The 19,700-nt window shown below is 46.4% G+C and overlaps 1 protein-coding gene across 1 annotated transcript in view; it reads left to right on the top strand.

Annotated features, from left to right (window-relative positions):
* Positions 1 to 15,918: 15,918 nt before the first annotated feature.
* Positions 15,919 to 19,700, top strand: part of ROR1 (receptor tyrosine kinase like orphan receptor 1) — a 162,711-nt gene continuing 158,929 nt past the window's right edge. The window contains exon 1 of the mRNA XM_051624494.1: positions 15,919 to 16,102. Coding sequence (XP_051480454.1) covers positions 16,003 to 16,102 — 100 coding nt within the window. The 5' untranslated portion in view covers positions 15,919 to 16,002. The remainder of the gene's footprint in view (positions 16,103 to 19,700) is intronic.

Below are 19,700 nucleotides of genomic sequence, written 5' to 3' on the forward strand. Positions count from 1 at the left end.
TTTAAGTATTGCATGAACAAGTGACCCCGTAGTTTCTGGTTGGCCTCTTTTTAAAGCAGGTCAGTCCTGAGTTCCTTCTGCTGGAACTGTGGGCATTTTCAGTCAAACTCTGTGCATGACAAACTGCTCTCTTGCCCGTAATGTTGCTCAGTGGTAGCACGTAGCTCTCCTCTCCTGGGGCTCCTGAATTTCAGCATCTTCTGAACAAGATGGAAACCACCCTGCAGGCTCATGGCTTTATCTGAGCTGCAGTTCATCCATCTGTTCCTTTCTGCTGCATGTACAAGTGGAGCCCAAACTGTCTCCCCCCCGCCCCCATGTCGCTACCATTCCCTCATGGCAATTTGTGCCTGTGCAGCCCCTTCCCATGGGATCTGGAACCTTGCATGGGAGGAGATGGCTACAGGCAACAGATTCCTCTTGGGGAGGTCTGGGTGGATTTGTTTGCTGGGTCTTGGCAGTTGCCGGAGTGCCATCAAGTCTCTGAACACACAGTAAATGAAGGGAAAGTGGCTGGTGGTTATGGGGAATGGGTGCAGCTCTGAGCATGGGAGACTTCCCTTCTCCGTGCCGAGGTTCGGGTAGTCATCATTTTCTCAGGAAATTCCCTTTTCCCCCTGGGCTCTATTACAGCAGGTTCCTTCCAAGTCAGCGACTGTGCAACAACTGGAGAGCCCGCTCAGCCCATGCAGCACCTCACGGGCCACGTTTGCCAGAGATGTGGTGACCGAGGTGTTTGGCAGGGCTCAGCCCCTCGGTGCCAGTGGGTATTTGCATGAAAAATTACCCCTGCTCCTTCCTTGCTTCTCCTCAGACTAGAGCTCTGGACTCCTGTCCTGGAGGAGCCCAATTAGATCCAGATGTCTCGCTCGTCGTCCGTGTTTTCATCTTCATCCCCAGGTTAGGTAATGCAGTCTCTGGTTTCTGTGTGCACTTTCCACTGCTCAGAATGAAAATACTTCAGCAGACCTCAGCCACCAGAGCAAGTCAGCCCGGTCACCCTGCTGTCCCTCAGGGATCTCCTGTCCCTGTCCTGGGGGGTCTTGCAGAGGTGCCACTGCCAGAGGCTGAGCCAGCAGGCACCACACGGGGTGATGGCTTTGGTGTCAGCAAGCACATGCACCAGAGGCTGAACCCTTGCGCTGAGAGGCAGAAGAGCTCTGCGATCCTGTTTTTCTCTGGGATCTGCTAGTGCTCCACCCGTGGAGGATGGAGTGTTCCTCTCTAGATGGCAGCATTGGTAAAAGTCTCAGGGCAGCCTCTGAGACACCCAGGGTCTTGCTACACTTCAGAGTGATTTAATCCATAATCTAGGTGTTCATTCACAGTTTAAATTTACTGCATCTTTCGAGTCCTTAGTGAGTCCAGAGACTTCCAAGCTGTTCCCTATGCATAGTCTCCTGAGCATAAGTATTGGCACAAAGCTGAAACCCAGCCTGGGGAAGCAAAGGTCACTTTGAGACTGGCTAAAACGTTCAGGAAAACACTGCCCAATGCTGGCTTTATGGGGTATTTCTGTGTGATAAATGTCTAATTCCCAGATCTTTGGACAGAACTTTGGACAAAACTTCCAGTTGCTATTGAAAAAGATTGGTTTCCTCAGCTTTGTCATGAAGAGCACGTGTTATTCAGCATGTTTCCATCACAGCACTGATGGGCTCAGGTGAGGAAAGTGGCTACAAATGAAAGAAGCCAATTATCAAATCAAATAAACTAATTACCTTTCTGTTTCCCTCAGTGTTTTCACAGGCTGTCCAGGCATGTGGGACTGCCAGCATATTCTGGTGTCTCTGTGCAATTTCTTCACTGTCAAAAAAGCCTCTCTTCTCAGGCCTTTCCTTAGTATTCCCTTGCACTCCCTGGCTCTGGGGAACTCCTGGAAGATCCCAGAAATCACAAACTGGGACCAGTGAGGAGCAGGGCCAGTTTGGGGTGAAGGAGCAAGGCCGGGGAAATGCAGCAAGAATGAGAGGGGATCTGGGGAAAGTGGGGAGGTACATATGGAGACTGGAAGGTATAAATTCTTCAGAACAGTGACAGATTTGGTTTTACTGCCTTTGTGTTCACTGGTTGTGATTACAAGCCAGAATTAATGGAGTTAATGACTCTACTCCCTGTTCTGGGAAATGGCTTTAAATGCCAGCTCAGAACCTGCTGCTCAGGGTGTCCCACCTGCACTTCTGTAAACTCTTATTTTCCTCTGAGGCTAAACACCCAGATAGACTCACACAGAGCTTGATTACAGGGAAAAAAATTCAGTTTTAATTAGAAAGAGGAACCTTAAGCAAGGATCAACAGCCCAAATCTGAAATTCATTGGTGTGCTCCGGGCTTGTGTAACAGTGTGTGAGAGGAGCCAAAGCTGCAGCCATTGGGGTGGATTTGTACAGCATCTGAAGTCCTTATTAAATATCCATCTTCCCATTTCCAGCGGCACAGGCAGGAATTTGCATCACCTTGGTGAACGAACCCCAGCACAGCAACCCTCTGTGTGCAGGGGGTGGGCACTGGCAACATCTCCTGGCATCCTACCGGCTCCTGGACACAGCAGCAACTTTCTGTACCTCACCAGTGAAACTGCAGAGAGGCAAAGGCTGGTGAGGAAATCCTGTCCACAGCACAGTTAATTTGCCATAATTTCCACTTTTTTTCCCACCCCTGGAAGTAGCTGGGATGAGATGAACATGGGAGGAGCCTGGCTATATTTAATGGCTACATTTAATATCATGGCATTGCTAAGAAAGACTTTGTACCAACTTCAGATCAATTCTGCTACTTCACCTCCTTTGTACAAGCCATCCTGGAGGGACTGTTAAAAACCTTTCATGCTCTGCTCCTCCCAGCTGGCTGCTTTGGCGCCACAGGGTGACTTCTAGAGGTGCTGTGATTCCCACTGTGGTGTACAGCTCCCTGCCTTGGGGAGTCTCCAGGGTCGTTTCTTTGCTCTTTCAGGTCCTGGTGAACCTCCATGCATCCACAGCAGAAAGGAAGGCATAGAAGAAGGTAATTTGTAGAGGGAATAAATAGGCAAAGAAAGTCCTGTGTCATAGCGAGTGAGTATGTGAAACTTTGAATCATTTGACTCCATGTTTATCCCTGGCTCCTGGGAGTTGGGGGGAGCTGGAGGGAAGTGGAGGAGTTAAGGAAGTTCACAAGCCGATTGCTTGTGTTGTTTCTGGCACAAAGTGACCAGTCATGTGTGTCCCTTCACAATGCCATTGACCTCCCACGGAAAGGCTGGGAGACCTTCAGACATGATCAGCTCCAGCACTTCCATGGAGGGTGACAGCAGCGGTGGTTTCTGGAAGCAGCAAGGCTTGGATTGCCAGCAGGAGCCATGGGCAAGGCGGAGCAGGATCCAGTTATGAAGGATAAATCTGATAGATGAGGGTTAAAGTGCTGGAGACAGCTGTATTGAATGAGAAACAGCTTTATCTCTGACTGATGCTGAGAGCTGGGGGCATGGCTGGCTTGGGGAAAGGTGCCTCATCTGACCACTTGGCATCAGGGCAGCAGAAACCAAAGACCTGCCCTGGCTGGAGTATCCCTTGTACAGGGATGCACTGACAAGGGGGAGCAGCCCATGGGGCTTGGACTTCTCCTGTGGGATCACCTGCCTGCAAGGATCCTTACCAAGAGAGGTTTTTCTGAATTTTAGATTTGTTTCAAGGCAACCATATCTATAAGATTAAATGGGATAATAGGTAAAATTTCCTCCTCCAAAGGGTTGTCAAGCCCTGGCCCAGGCTGCCCAGGGCAGTTCTGGAGTCCCCATCCCTGAAGGTGTTTAAAAGCTATGGAGATATGGTGCTGAGGGGCATGGCTTAGTGGTGGCCTTGGCAGTATTAGGTTAATGCTGGGACTTGATGTTGAAGGTCCTTTCCAAACAAAATGATTCCATGAGTTCATAAGTATTTTCCTGCTCAGGTCACTCGTGTTGCTCCCTCCCTGAGCTGAGTGTGTCACTGCAGTCTGGTTGTGGCTGTGCTAGCGCTGCACACTTGTCCAGAGAGAGGGAAAGGAGAGAAAAAGTTTGCTATATTTTTCCCTTCTCACTATGCAAAACTTCAAGAAGCAGGAGCCAGAGACTACAACTCTGCCCTGTCCCAGCGTAGCCCAAAGATAAAAGCATTAAAATTGCTGTAATTAGAGTCAGCCTCAAAGAAGAAAGTGTACAATGGCAGTAGTCAGATGCTCAGCTCTCACAATCTGTGGCACAAAATGAAAGAATGTGATTGATAAAAAAACAATGCTGGGGTTTAATCTGGCTCAGCAACAGTTTAGAGGTGTTTCTCCCTTTGCAATAAATTTGAACTGAGTCTGACCACTTGGATGGCAAATAAAAATAAATGCTGATCCTGTCTGATTCCAGATGCCTGCATCTTTCAGGGTGAAACAGCCTTTCAGGAAGAAAAAGGAAAGCATCAGTTACGTACAGCTTAGGCTGAAGAAGTTAATTAGTATGTAAGTATTATTTTTAATAGCTAAATTGGTATTTATCAGAATGCTAAAATGGATACAGCCCAGTTAGGTCCTGGCTGCCTTTGTCAGGGGCACTCAATCTCCTACCAGTTTTGGGAGGGCAGGGGGCACCCCATGCTTATTGGTTTTTTGCTTTGAGTGCCCTCCTGATAACATTGCTGATTTTGTGGAAGTTGAAACACTAGGTGATTTGGACAGCAGAGACCTCAGTTAAATTTAGATACCTTAAGGACAGGTTTCCTAAAGCAGGATGGCAGCATACAGCCTGTGGGATTTACCCAACTAGTCAAGCTTATTAAAAATTAAAAACATTCTGTTAAACATTCTCAAAACCTTCTAGTTTTGAGCATTCAAACCAAACCCCTATTATCAGAGGTTCCCTCCCACTTCCTGCAATCAAAGGAAACTTATTTTCCTGAGTTTAACTGTGCAATGGGCAGTGCACAGCTCCCACGCCTGCCTGCACATGGCTGGTGGGAATATTTAGCCTGGGGTCCTCAAGAGTCCCATGCAGTCACACCACCTTTGTGTGTCTCTCCTAGGTGACACCAGGAGGTCTGTTGACATATTGCAAATTGGTATGGATGTGGAATTATCAAAGATGTTTTAAATGCTGTTGGTTCAATGGGATTTTGCAGCAAATTGGTAGAGGAAGAGAAAGCCGGGAGAGACGAGGGTTGAAAAGCAGGTCTGGGAGCTCAGCCCTTCCTAGACATCAGTGAATCCACACAGGACTCAACACCCAAAACACACACCCTTGGGAAACCCAGTAGCATCATCTCATGTGCCAGTGGAGCACTTTTGTTTCGTCATTGTTTGTTCAAAAGAGAGGTGTGAGGTTCTTCTCCATGGTCTTCTGCTGTTGGCCCTTAGGGGACCACAGTGCTGCTGAGCCCCCAAGCCCCCTCCGAGTCTGGCTCCTGGCAGAGCTCTGGCTCATCCTCTCTCCAGTCACTGTTATTCATGTCAAGTTGCTTTTCCATAATTCTGGGCACTGTAGGAGCCCTCCAAGCTCCAGAGTTTTGTATTCACACATGAAAAGGAATGCAGTAACTCTTTAGCCCCAGAGCAACCTCAGCAGCTGCCACCCTTGGCCAGGTGTGGAAGGATCTGCTGCAAAGCCTTTTTGATGTTGTTGTTGCTTATTCCTTCTGTAGCTTATTTTCCTAAGGGAAAAGTCGTGGTGTGACCTTGGCTTGGGCCTGCTCTGCCCTTGGCTTCTGTGTGTGTGTGTAGGGACTGCAGCTCAGCACCCTGAGGGGTGACAAGGGAGAACAGAGGTGGGAGCTTCCTGAGGAGGGGGAAAATGCCATAAATTGGAGTCAGGATGGATGCTGGTGAGAGATTTTTGAGGTGCAAGTATCAATACAATGGGCACAAAATTGCTGGGGATCCTGACTTGTGCTGTGTGTATCCTGCCTACAAATATCTTCTGGGATTCTGATCTTGGTGGTTAGCAAAAGGACACAGAAACAGCAGAACAAGGCCAGGGCTGCCCTGGCAGCAGGAAAGGGAATCCACAGGGCAGGAAAGCTGTGTCCATGTTTTGGGAACACTTCTGGCTAGTTTATACCTCACTCTGTTTATAGTAACATGCTACTGGACACAAGCTGCTGGCGTGTCAGACTGTTCTGCCTGTGCTGTTAAGATCTGTGTGTGAGGAGAGTCATCAAATTGTTTTGATTTGAGAAAATCAGGGAGGTATTAAAAAACAACAACAACAAACCCAAGTCTTTCTCCTTCTGTATAAGTGTTACCATCCCCATTTTTATACATTATATTTTGACTGGGCAAAAATGTTTGATGTAAATTGAAGCTGTTTATTTTTTACTTGATTGCAAATTAATTGCAAAGCAAAATTGCAAGAAAAAAAATGTGCTTCACGTACAGGGCTATTAATTAGTATCTCACTCAGTAGCAGGTGGGGCAGGAGAGTTTCTGGCAGCCTTTCAAGCAGTTACTTCTGGTAACATTTATGGCAGCACTAGGGATGTGAGACATTTTATTTTTCTGCTTTCACAGAAAAAAAAAAAAGAAGAAAGAAAGAAGATGGAATAGATCCATGCAAATTAAACAGCAGCAAAAACTAAACTAGACATTAGTGGTTTCAAATACCCAGGCTGTACTGGTGAGCTCTCTATCACAGAGGGAATCAAAGTCAATTTTGAAGCAGCTATTGTATGTTCTACTTTGAGGTGATTATTGTAAATGTCTTATAAAAAGCAGCTGAGCTGCATTTTTCAATTTTATATACAAGCCTTGGAAACCCACTAAGTAGCTGGATACCCCTGTGCATGTGTTTTAAACTAATTGTGTGGTAGAAAGAAGGTACAGAACATCCCTCAGCTCCTAGATGAAGAACATACTGCTGAATTTTTTGGCCATTACCAAGTGGGGTGGTGCTAAGCAGCAGAGCTGCTGGGTGTTTCATAGAACTTGATTTTTAGATCCAAGGAAGTGCTACAGATTCCTCTGGCTATGCACTAATTCCTGTGGAATTATGCATACTGGATCTTTCTTTCATCTTAATTTTGGGAATTTATTCTCCTATCTTTTTTCTCTTCTTTGTTTCCAGCTTTTCTTTCTCTTCAGTCTCCACAGTTCTGCCATCTTCTCACCACGTAACATTTTTGCCCCCCTTAGATTTCTTTTCTCTCCTGTAGTACTATGTGGGAACACAAGATGTCAAGGTCAATATTTAACTTCAACATCTGCAAACCCTCCTCTAGTCTGTGCTTTCAGCATTGACTAAAACCCCCTTTGTGGAATTCCAGCATGGATGTCTGGTACAATCAAGTGAGGTTGCAGAAGACGCAGAGGCTGCAGGTTGTGTAACGTCCCCAGGAAGTCCAGGACTCCTGCCAGCTGCGTGGGTCAGAAGTACCAACACAAACCCTAAAGATCTTCTTAGAAGTTGATCTCATTGTGGGACTCTGCTCCGTGAAAACAATATTTAAAAGCACAGGAAATGTCTCTCAGAAACAAGTGGTCTTTATTTTGAGACTGTTAATGTTTTCTCCATTAATACTGATTAGCATTATTTTAAATCTCTGTAGGGAGACCCTGAGGGATGGCCAGACACAGAAGGAGCTGGTGCAGATGCCAAAACCCAAGAGGATGGATTGGTGGTAGGAGAAGGAGATGACACAGGGAGGCATAGGTTACCATTTAAGAGCATTTTCTTCACAGTGTGAGATTTTGCTAAGGGTTATTTGCTGGAATTTGTAATGGAACACTCTGGGAAACGTCTCTTTATTTTTATGCATTTAAAGCTCTGTAGATTTTCAGTGTAACTTACTCCATAGAAACTAATATCAATGTAAAGAATGTTTTAATCAACATCTTTTAGCATAAATGGCACACTAGAAACATTACAAAATGTAAAGTATTCAGTTACATCCCAGGGTCCCATCGCTTTTATTCCACATACAATGAAATGTATGAGTCCTGCAGCAGTCTGAGAAGTAAAGGTTAAATTATGGATATGTATTCAGCATTTTAAAAGTCTGAGAAGCTGTCAGGCTCTGTAGTCTCTTCTGCATGAAAGGCTTGTCAGCACGTGTTGCTGAGGTCGGTGGGAGATCTGCTCTGGCAACCCAGAGGAGACAAGCAGACATGTCATGAGCTGAAAGGATAAAGAAGAATAGAACGAGTAGTGGTCTATAAAACCAATACAACTTGTGTTTGTTCCTTTGGCATTAGGATACCACTCCAAAACAGAGGCCAACTGTTAACAGAGGCGAAGCCAACTTCATCTTTTGCAGGCTGACAAATGGTCATGTAAGTTACCAAATAACCCAAGACCTCAGGATTAAACTTCTCCAATTGTTTTCACATGATGCAACTTTAAATCTCTCTTTCGAACAGTATTAAATTTCCTTTCATTCCCATAAACTTCAGAAAAAGTTGACTGCTCTCACATTTCAGACTGTGACCCAGCTAACTTGCACTTTTCCCCTCTGCTAGTCTGGAGAACAGAATAATGAAATTCAGACAACAGTGACCAAATGTTGCTCCGTAGAACTTTCCTTTTACAAAACAGATGAATACTCCTGGGCTCCAAAACACTGCAGGGAACAAAACTTTCAAACCTTATGGAAATAAAATAGTAAGCCTATGTGGTGACTTCATCTCCTTTATCAGATCAGAGACATTTTCACTGGAATTGAAATGGATTTTTAAAAAACCCACCCTCTAAATAGAGCAAAAGAATTAAAAAATCCCACTGAAGCCATTACTGAAATACTGCTTTATTTTAAAAAACCCACACCCATGTGAGTGAAAGCTAAATTTCACAGAGCTAGAGAGGAAAAAAAAACAACCTCCACCATCCTCAGAATTGACATGATTCTTGTTGCAGATAGATGGGTGCTTTTAGAAGAGTCAGGAAAATAAATATTTTAGCTTTTGTGTGTGTGATGAAAAAGACCATAAGCAAATGTATTGTGTGCTCTGACTCGGACAAAGGGCTATAGAAAATGACCACAGACAGGCTGTGTGGAGGCTCAGCCTCTGGAATTTCTCCCTGGAGGTGCTGAGCACTCTTGGATCTCACAGAAACCCGACCAAGTTAGTCCACTCAGCATCTTGCCAGATGAGGCCCTATATTTATGTAACAAGAAATACCCACTGTGCTGCAGCTTTGCTGCTGGTGTGAGTGGAGTTGCATTCACTTAAGCCCACTGCAAATTTAGCCACTAGAGTCAAAATAAAAGGAGCCAAAATATATAAGTCCAGCAGATGAAGTTTATGGGGGAACTAAACCAAACATCCAACATCAAGATTTAGTGCAGCCAAATTGTTACAACTGAGCAGGGTACCTTACATCATGTTGTGTCCTAGGGACACAGTCCCCCTGTTAGTGGTGTGCTGAGCTCACGCTGATAGCGATAAAAGTTTTACGTGCAAAAGGAGGGGAAAATATGAGATGTTAGATAGTACCATGCAAGTCCATAAACCTGATCCCTAAAACCTGCTACCATGGCCTTGCCAACCCCCCACTAACTTCCATGCAAATCCCACCCAATGGATCTCTGGTTCAGTTTGTCTTCAGTGCGAGTCTCAAAGGTGAATTGAAATGTTGTTGGAACGAGAGCCTGTTTAAGATGCCAAATCCCTAACAAAACCCCTGTGTAGACTTACAAGTAAATAAACTGCAAAGGCAAATGTGCAGGGCTTCCACTAACCTGTCAAACCACAGATCCTGGAATCTGTTTTTCTCCTGTGAAAACTGTGACATTCTTCCTCCTCTAATGACCAAAGTATTTTACTCCTTCACATGCCTGGCAACAAGGATGATGTTTAGGAAGGTGGTGGAATCACCTTGATGACTGCTGTGGTCCTTCCTGGCAGGACTGCTCACTACACATTGGTCTTGGGGCGACCTGCAAATGGTGTGAAGTCATGGGTTAAGACACTGGAGAGAAATATCAGTTGTTTTCCAAACTATTGCCTTAATAACCTCTTCCCAGGGGATTTCTGAGGATTGGATTAATTGATTCCTTTTATAAAATGCAAACAAACCCTGCAAGAGGGATTGTGGCCCCTTTGAAGTTCAGGAGGAGTTTCACCTGAAATTACCTGAGATACTTTGCAAAAGTACAACCTGCTTGTGCCTGAACTAAGCTGTAAATCCATTGCCTTCTTTCCAAGACTTACTTCTGGGGCTAATAAGAAAGTCAGACACAAAACAGTTGCAGCTCTTTCTTCCTGAAGGGTAATGACAAAGCTCAGGAGCCGAGATGTAAAATGATCAGCCCGTGTGGCTATTTGGAAGCATCTTCTCCTGTTGCTCCTCCTGCTCTGTACCATGGCTGGGCATTAAATTAAGGCTTTGAAATTGTCCAGCATAATGGATATGAAATTTAATAGAATGCCAATACACAGTTAGAAAAAGAAAGTAACAACAACCTCCCCAAAATAACAAGCATGTCAATATTTGCATGTCTTAAGAAGCAGTTGCTGGTGTTTGTGTCCCATTCCATCACCCTCAGTGTTCCGGGAGGGTAACACTACAGGGCATGGAGGTGTGTAATTCAAGGGTATAAAGAACAGTCATTTTGCCATATATATAAAATTCCAGTGTAATACACATATGAAAGGGAGAGAATTGTGGTCTATTTCAAGGCTTTTCCTTTTATCTTTTCCACAGACTCCTGCCAGTTTTCAAAGTACTCCCAGATCACAGACTGAACTAGGTTATCTGAACAAGATCGTACTGCACCTCCTGCTACTCCCTCTGTCATTCCCCAGGGCTACAACCTGTCCTCTGACCCCTGACTCTGCTCTCTGCCCTACAGCTCCCCAGTCCTTTGCTTTCCTCTTAGGGGAAGGAAAAAGAAATCAGCCTGAGAAGGAGAGAGAGTTTTTGCAAATTCACAAATGCACCTACTCATCGGCCTAACCCGTTGCCTTCGAAATACAAGGAGGCCCCAGGCAGGGGATGTGTATCCCACTACCTAGGGACAAACCTGGAGCTACTCCAGGATGTCTGGAGCTGAGAGCAGTGAAAAGGCATGTCCAGAAACATCCCAACAAGGACCAATGCTGGATTTAACTCTTAACTAAAACAACACACATCAAGTGCAATCCAGTTACCTCCCTGACTTTGGTGTCTTTTCTTACTCCAGAAAACACAGGCACTGAAACAGTCTTAATCGCTCAGTAGTGTTCTGTCATGATCACCAGCTTTATCAGCTATGTTCTCATGAAGTGATGAGCAAAAGGGAAAGCTTTTGATACCTGACCATACAAAGTAACATTTTTCACCTGTGTGTCAGCCAATACCTGTATTTCTTAAACTCTCTGCATCAAGTGAGGCAATGTCTTCAGATGTTAGGCAGAATCCCTGAAGAATTGACAGTGTAAGAAAAGATAGATGTGAATCTTCAGCCTTTAAGAAGTACCAGCAATTGTTCTCCACATTCTGTCAGCTTTCAAAAATCAGTGGTGAAATGAGATTTACACGTGCTCTTTCCATGGAGGCGGAGTTTCTAGGAATCCATGAGCAGTTCCAGCCTTATCTCCAGGTTCCACTCTGGAAGCCTTAACACACTGGAAAATTCTAGTTACATTTTAAATGGGCAAAGGATGATTGATTTGGCCTCAGATGTTTGAAATGAAAAAAAAAAAAAAATCTGGTATAGATTAATGGAAGTATTTGTGAAAGATGGAAAGCAAAACAAGGATTCCTTTATAATGTGACATGATACTTAAGAGCACACATTGTCAGTAACTACAAATGTGCTACGTTTCTCCTTTATTTTGCTGTACTTCTGACATTATTCTCTTACAATATTTTGCTTATCATCCTCTTGTGAGGTTTATTGTACTTACAAATCATTCCCAGACAGTCAGCTCCTTTGCTATCTTTTCATTAAAAAAAAAAAAAAGAAAGAAAGAAAGAAAGGAAGAATAAAGTTTTGTGTGTAATACATTTTCCCTGCGGGAACTAATTCCACAAAGATCTTGACTACAAGCCTTTCGTTGTTTTAAACTATATAGACATGCATCAAACAGTCGATTCTTCTCCCCAGAGCCACCTTCTGAAGCTTTATCTGTGCATGACATCTCTGCAGCATCCTGCAGACCATGCAGGAGAAAGTCTCTCTAATTTGCCCTCCCAAGCCAGTGCTTATCCTTACCTTGACTGCTTTTTCCCACCAGATCATTCTGAATCCTCCATGCTATTCATTTTTTGGTGTTCGGGGCCGTGTCTGCTCTAGTTCCTTTGTTTGATGTATCTTTAGTTCTTCCACTGTGGTGGGACAGACTGCAGCATGTGAAAGGAGAAGGAGGGGGGGATATTTGTATTGATTTAAAAATGCTGCAGATTGAGAGCAGATGTATGTACCATGTATTCCCCAAACGTATGTTTTAACTTTCATTTATGTGCCGTGCTGAACGGTCTTCAAGCCAGGAAGTGATTTATAGTTGCTAATTGCATGCACTTTGGTAGATCTGCAGCTAAAAATAAGTGGTTTGCTTTTTAATTATAAATGATTTATCCTTCCACACTGCATGAATCTGACACTTAGAACTAACTGAAGACTTGGGGAATCCACATTTGGTTTCCCCATCTGCCGTAGACTTCTTTTGTCCCCTCAGGCACCCTCCATCGTTTATCCCTAGGCCCAGCCCAGAAGTATCTGGAGCTCATGGACACCTTGCTTCACCACACAACAAACAGAGAGGTGAAGGAAACAATGCTGTGTTACAGCTAAAGGAGTCTATTGGCAGGCTGCTGCCAAAGGCAGTGGTTCAACTGCTCCTGCCCCATCCCTGAACAAGGGTCCCACTTGCCTCTGTTGGACCCAACACCCCAGCAGCTGTGGGGGAGCTGGCCCAGCTGGCTGGTCTGGAGGAACATTGCTCCCATCAGAGAGTTTCTTTTCCAGTTGGCTGAACAGACTTGCCCTGATGAACAAACAGGGAACAAAGGGGACTTATTTTATTGCAGGCATCTTGCTGTTAGATCAGCTGAGAAGCAACTTGAAATGTCACCTGAGAGGGTCAGGGCAGGCAGGTCTGGGCTGGTGCTGCAGAAATCCTACCCCAGCTGTACGGCCTGACCTTATCACTGGTGGTAGCTCTGGTATTCCTGGATCTAGATGCTAAGTGTCAGGACCCTGAGGACACTCAGAGCCCTTAATGACTGACCAGCCTCACCTGGGGCCTCCAACCCCACCCTTTCCTGGGGGTATATTTAAGCTCACCCTTGGCCTTTCCTGAGTTCTTGGCTGAGCTATGTTAGAGGACAGGTAGTCTGTAACTCCAACATTCCTGATCCTGGCTATGGACCCTGACCTGTGAACTGACTGCCTTGCTAGACCTTAGACCTGTCTTAGCACTATGGACCCGCCTGGCAGTCCCTGGGCAGTGTCTCAATGATCATTGCTGGAATGGACCCTGAGCTGTCAATTTTTTGGCGTGATCTCAGACCTGACTCACCACCGTGAAACTTGCCTGATGATCTAGACTCTTGGCTGGACCTAGGCCTGTCTTGTTCACCTTGCCTGGGGTCAGTGGGACAGTCTCTGCCTGGTGAGGCCCTTGTTCTGCTGGCTGTGGCACCCCTTCAACTCCCTGCCCTCTGAGGACTGAAGAGCATTTACTGCACCCCGGAAAAAAGGCAGTTCAAGGACCTAAGTTGGGAGAGGAACTCTACTCTGAGGAGGTAACCGTGTCAATTTAGCTCTTGGAACAGTTTCAGCACCTTGTTCTTTCTGTTTGAAACTATGTGCAGGACTGGGAGGACCACGTAGCTTTCTGGGAAAGCCGGTAGTGTGGGTCCTTCCTGAGCTGGTATGAGGGACTTGGCTTTGGGGCTGGTTTAAGGTGGCCTAAGCTCATACCGCTGCTGAAAGGGCAGGTCCTGTGTGGCTATGCAACTACTGGAGCTGACACAAAGAGTGTGTTAGGAATGCATGGCTGGGAAAGGGAAGGAGGTGGCAGCATGGCTGCCTTCAGCCAGCTGTGAAACTGCATCCGAAGGCATGCTAGAGCAAGGTGGCAAAAAGTCCTGCACCTTGAAGAAGGAGCTACTTCATGTAATGCTGCAGAAGTTAAACCCTGTCATGCTGCAAACAGAGGCACTGAGGTGCCAGCAGCAGACAGTCCCTTCCATGTGTCACAGCTGGGTCCCATCCCTGCCCTGGCAGTGCCAAGCTGGGCCTGCCTCTTGCATTTCCCCCATGTTTGTCTGCTGGTCAGTTTTCTCTAGGAAGTGGATCATCTCTTGTCATTGTCCTCCTTGGTCTGAGGAGGAATATGTGTATGTTTGTACATGTGAGGATAAGGTAGTTTCAGACCTCAATCTCCTTTCCTAACATGCAGCCCAGATGCTTATCTGGGCTTGTTCCTCCTCTTGAAACTCTATTAGTGTCTGACAAGAAATACAAGATTCATATGGCAGAAAGCAAGCCTAAGAGGGCTGGGATCTGATCTAGCAGGAAGTGAGGAGGAAATTCCTTTAATCTTGTCCTTGTTTCCACTCTGCTTATGAACTTTTTATTAAGCAGTTGCTGACTTTTGAAATTCTAAACCTAACCTAAGCATCCCAGGAATGTGATAACTCTCCTGAATGGAAAGTAGTTATCACTCCCAGTAGCTTCACCCAGCTTTGGCAGTGTCCTTGGGCTTCAGCAGAGCAGTGCTACCCGCTATCAAATCTGCCTGACCACAGTTACAGCTGTGGGACAATGTGCGGTGGATCGGTGCTTTGTGTTGGCAGGAGGGAACTGTCAACCCTCCTGCCCATAGAACTCGGCTTCCAACCACCAGCAAGAGTGAAAAGGGGGTCTGGTTGTGGGCACCATGTCGTGGGCTGATGGAGTCCTTCTGATGAGGCCACAGCATTTTTTTATCTCGGGCAGTAGCTACACCTGACTCCATTTCAGGCAGGCTGTTTTGCTGCGGGTTTGTTTGTTTGGTTTGGGTTTTTTTGTATAAAAGCTAAACTAGGAGAAGTTAGTATGCTAAATGTTGATTTCACTAAAGCAGAGAGGGTTAAAAAATGGTTTCCTAAGATGCAAACTGGATTTCTGAGGTCCTGAGTGACGGGAAACACAGGAGAGACCCAGTACATTTATAAGGGGAAAACGGGAAGCTCTTGACCATTAGCCCACATATGAAGGACAGTTGAGAGAATGCTTTTTCATGCTGCTAGTTCTTAGTTTCCTTGCTTTGTTTCAACAGAAGTGGCCTGAAAAGTGGAATGCTGCATCCCCAGAGCTCAGTAGAACGAGCTTTAAGTGACGCGGAGCTGACGAGGGGCAGCCTCTGCTGTGGCGGGGGAGCGAGCGATGCCCTCCCCAGGGGCACAAGGCGGCATTGGTTGTGTGCCTCCATCATCTGCCTCCTCATCCTCGCAGCTACGAGCCCCTGGGGAGGCTCCTTGTGGGGGGCAGGAAGGGAGGGAGTCTGTAGCCAAACTGGGCTCTGTGGAAAAGCAGTTCCTTCAAGTGCAATAACCCCACAGGTTGCATTTCTTGTACGGGTGGCCTTGGGAAGTGGAGAGGGGAAGCAATGGAAACCCCAGCCGGTGCCTTCATAAATCCACCTGTCCTGAAGGGGCAGGCAGCAGGCGGGCTGTGAGGAAGGGGCTCCTCAGCCATGAGGGTGGGGGGGGGCTCCAGTCCCTCAGAGCCGGGCGGCGGCAGGTGCGAGGCGCCGGCCCCGGGGCTGCAGCGGGGCAAAATGGCGCCGGGCGAGCGCCCTCCCGCGGGGGCGCTGCGGGGCCGGGCGGGGGCGCTGCGGGGCCGGGCGGGGGCGCTGCGGGGCCGGGCGGGGGCGCTGCGGGGCCGGGCGGGAAGTGACAGGCGCGGGGCTGAGGCGGCGGCCGCCCGCGCTGGCGTCCCCGCCCGCCGGCAGAGCGCAGCCCCGAGGGCGCGGCGTGGGACGGGCCGGCGGAGCGGGAGGAGGAGGAGGAGGAGGCGAGGCGGCCCCGCGGCTGGTGCGCGGGCCGGCCCGGGACGCCGGCGCTGCGCGGTGGATGTGGGAGTAGCGCGGCGCCGGCTCAGGAATGCAGCAGCCGGGCGGCGGGGACGGGAGCTTCTTGCTGCTCCCGCTGCTCCTGCTGCTGCGGGCGGGCAGCCGAGCGGAGCTGGGGGACGCCACGCAAGGTAGGGCTGTGCGGGGCCGCGTCCCGGCTCGTGTCCGGTGGGACGGGCGGGGTGTGGGGGCAGCCGGGACCGGGCTCCCGCACGCCTGGGGTGCTGGGGAGCGCGGGGCTGGGCCCCCCGCACCCGCCTCCCCCTCCCGGTAACGAGCTCCCAGTTTTATACCCGGTCTGGGTTTAATTGCTTCGTAAAAAGCCCTTGCGAGTGTTTGGCCGAGTTATCAGCTCCGTGTCACCGTTCCCAGGCGATCCCGCTTTGGAGGCGTGATTTGCCGCTCGCTGTTGTCAGTGACGGCTTGTCCCGAGCTCCGGCTTTCGGGAATGTTTTGCCATCTCGTCGCCCTCGCAGTCTTCCAAGGAGGCTTTGTGAGTTTTCTTTTTAACCGTGACCTGAACGGAAGGCTCTTTGGTCAGCTGTGACGAGTAATATTTAATTTGCCACCCTTCTGTTTTATTGGGGGTTTGATTTCAGCCTTTTTGCACATGATTTGCGTTTAAAGCGTTGCACACGCATCGAGGGACATAGCTGGAGTGAGGCAAGAAGGGCTGAGTTCTGAGGCCAAGTCAGTAAGAAGTGAGCAGTGCTGTCGGACGCCTGCGTGAGAGTTTCAGTAAAAGGTGGATATTCATGAGCTCTCTCTCCTTGGAGGTATTTTATGGTGGGTGCTTCAATCACAAGCCACTTCTGGAAAGTCCTCGTTGATAATAGAGCCACACTTAGTGTTGAAAGAAGGGAAAAAAGTGAACGGTGAAGAAACAAAGCTGATGAGTTTAAATACTCGGCAGTTCAGAACTGAAAAAGCTGTGGTTATAAAACCTCTGAGCCAAACTGGAGATACTGTAGGATAACTGCCTGTAAAATTCACTTGGAGCTAAGGGATAACTCTCTTGCAGTGTGTCTGTGCCTGAATTTCTCTTTGCTTTGGTGTGTCCATAATGATGCCATTACCTGGGACTGCGTGTTAGGTAGTGGATCTGTTGGAATGACTTCCAGATATCCCAGTGAGACTCTGTTGGACACAGGAGCCTCCCAGTGCACACTGAATGGCTGGATGGTGTTCTAGCTCAGAGTAGGAATTCTCCATGACATCTTGCTGGGAAAAGTTTCAAATGTTGTTTTCTAGTGTCTCCAGGGAATGCTGTATGTGCTTAACAAATAGCTGTATTTTTAAAATGAGGAGGAAAAAAAAAAAAACCAGGCAAACTTTTTTTCTGTGTTTTAGAGAATTTCAAAACTTCAGGGTTATAATATGGAATTTAATGAGTTTCTAAGAGCCTGGAGGGGAAAAAAACTGCACAGCCAAAACTCAAAACTGACTGATTTTAGTTAGTGTGAAATGTGCTGGGAAGTGTCTTTCATTGTATGAATTCACCTTTATGTGTGGCTGTTTATATAGTCATTATGCACAGTTACTTTCCACAGTGAAGTATTTCTTGTATTTTAAGTAATATCTTTGGCAAAAGCTTACAATGTTGACACATGAGCATCTCAAGTGATTTATTAATTTATTTATGGACCATCTATCACATATGTTATGACCACATACTCCATTTTCCCTCAAACTCACTGAAGATCTAGGTTATGTAGAAGGCAACCTGAACACTCTAAATGAAGAAAACTATTATAATAAGTTTTACAGTTTCTTTAAGATAACTGTAGTGGCTGGGTGAATAGCTTCTGCTCCATGAGAAACCCAACCAACCATACAGAACCCTTCAGTCATTTTTCAGAAAGATGGAATATGGACCACTAAACAAGTATAGTCTGGGTTTTTTTATCCAGGCATGTCAAGGACAAGGACTGCAATGAAAGTCCATCCCTGGTAGTAGCCTAACTTCTCCTACCAGAAATGATGGGCTTGGAGCCTGTGACCTGATGGTCTAACACAATAAAAATACTGAAGAGTAGGTTGGGCTTGTGAGCTCCTGGAGGTCCACAAGGATGGGAGCCTCATTGTGCTGCCCTTGGTCCAAACATCTGTGAAGACATGACTCCCACTCCAGAGACTTCCCAGTTTGACACTCTGATCCAGTAAATGCATACAGCTGTGCAGGGATAGCCTCCTGTCAGTAGGCTGAGGCAGCTTGGTAGGACAAGTCAGATGTGTATCAGCTTGGAGGCCAGGAACCTGCTCAGCTATTGTCACATCTTTTGAGGGATTATTACCAAGTCATCCATTTAGTTGAGATATTATCAAGTGACTGAAACAGTTTTGCTGGCTTGCCTTCCAAAAGCTCCTTTTTTTCCTTTCCCTCTTCGTTTCTCCTGTCTCCTGCTGCTTCCTTTTTGTCAACAACCTTTCCTTGTAGAGAGCAAAACAAAACAAAAAGCGCATTTTCCTTTGTACATTCACGCTGCCTTCAATGCCTGCTCTTCCCAAGGGTGCTCATGGGCTGGCCCAAGTGTTCTGAAAAAAACCACAAAGTTAATGTGAATGTCAGTAACAGGAACTAACTTGGATATTTTATAATTTTTTACAGTATCTGTGGATATAAAAATAATCAAGCTGACCACTTCAGCTTTATTATTATTCAGTATTGTGCAACTTTGTGAGGAGTCACAATGGAAGAAGCCTGACTACTATAAAAACATCTTAAAGCATATAGTAAAACCACTGATCTCTAGATTGTTTTAGATGAGAGGGGGTACTGTTGATTTCCCTAAAAGTTGCCTCTTGTGAGATAAAGTTCCACAGCTCTTGATTAGTCCCTGTAATACCCCAGTGGTTAATTGTTTCGTCCATAGGTCAACAGGCTGCTGTTTCAGCCAGCATCCACTTATGAGTTCACAAGCCAAATGCTTTTGTTACCATAAGCCGATAAGAGGATGAGAGTAGGTGTCACTGTTTGCCTTACCATGGTTGCAGTCTTGCATTGCTTGACAAAAGTTGCTTGACAAAAGCAGACTATCTTCAGGACATAATTGCTTTGTTTCTATAATTAAAGTCTACTGGAGCTGCTCTGTTGATGATGTTACACACAGGATCTTTAAGATAAAGCATTGCAAATGAGATTGGGCAGGGGAGTGTTTTAAAGCTCGTACGGATTTTTAAATACAAATACCTAAATCTAGGCAAGGGGTTGGGGGGAAGCTTCCCTGAGGTGTGACACTAGATACCACTTTTTGGAAACACGTGTAGAAATGCAGCAGTCTTCTGAGACTCAAACGAGCACCTCAGAATTGAAAACTCTCTCTAAAAAAAAAAAAGAAAAAAAAGCCTCTTAACTAAATGCAGCTGCTTTCCACATAGTGATTGTCTTGCAAGCCAGAAATATCTAGAAAGTTAATAGAAAAGCATAAGACTTCTCCAAGCCCTGGAAAAAACCTCAGGCATCCTCAGTTGCAAATTCTGTGTTAACACATTTGTGCTTTTTTTAGAAATTGTGTGGATTAAGAATTTTAGGGACCTGGTGGACTGAGCTGCAGTTATTTCTGGCTGCAAAGCCATGTGCTTTATCTGCTACTTCAGTGTGATGTTCTCCTCTTGCTGTAGGTGCCCAGGTGATGTGTGCTGGTACTTCACTGCTGAAGTTGCTCCCTCAAGTAAAAGAAACGTGTCAGGGCTGGTCTTGGCAAAGCTGGGAAGCCTCACACCCAACCT

The sequence above is a fragment of the Apus apus genome, chromosome 7, assembly GCF_020740795.1.
Source record: "Apus apus isolate bApuApu2 chromosome 7, bApuApu2.pri.cur, whole genome shotgun sequence".
Lineage (NCBI taxonomy): Eukaryota > Metazoa > Chordata > Aves > Apodiformes > Apodidae > Apus > Apus apus.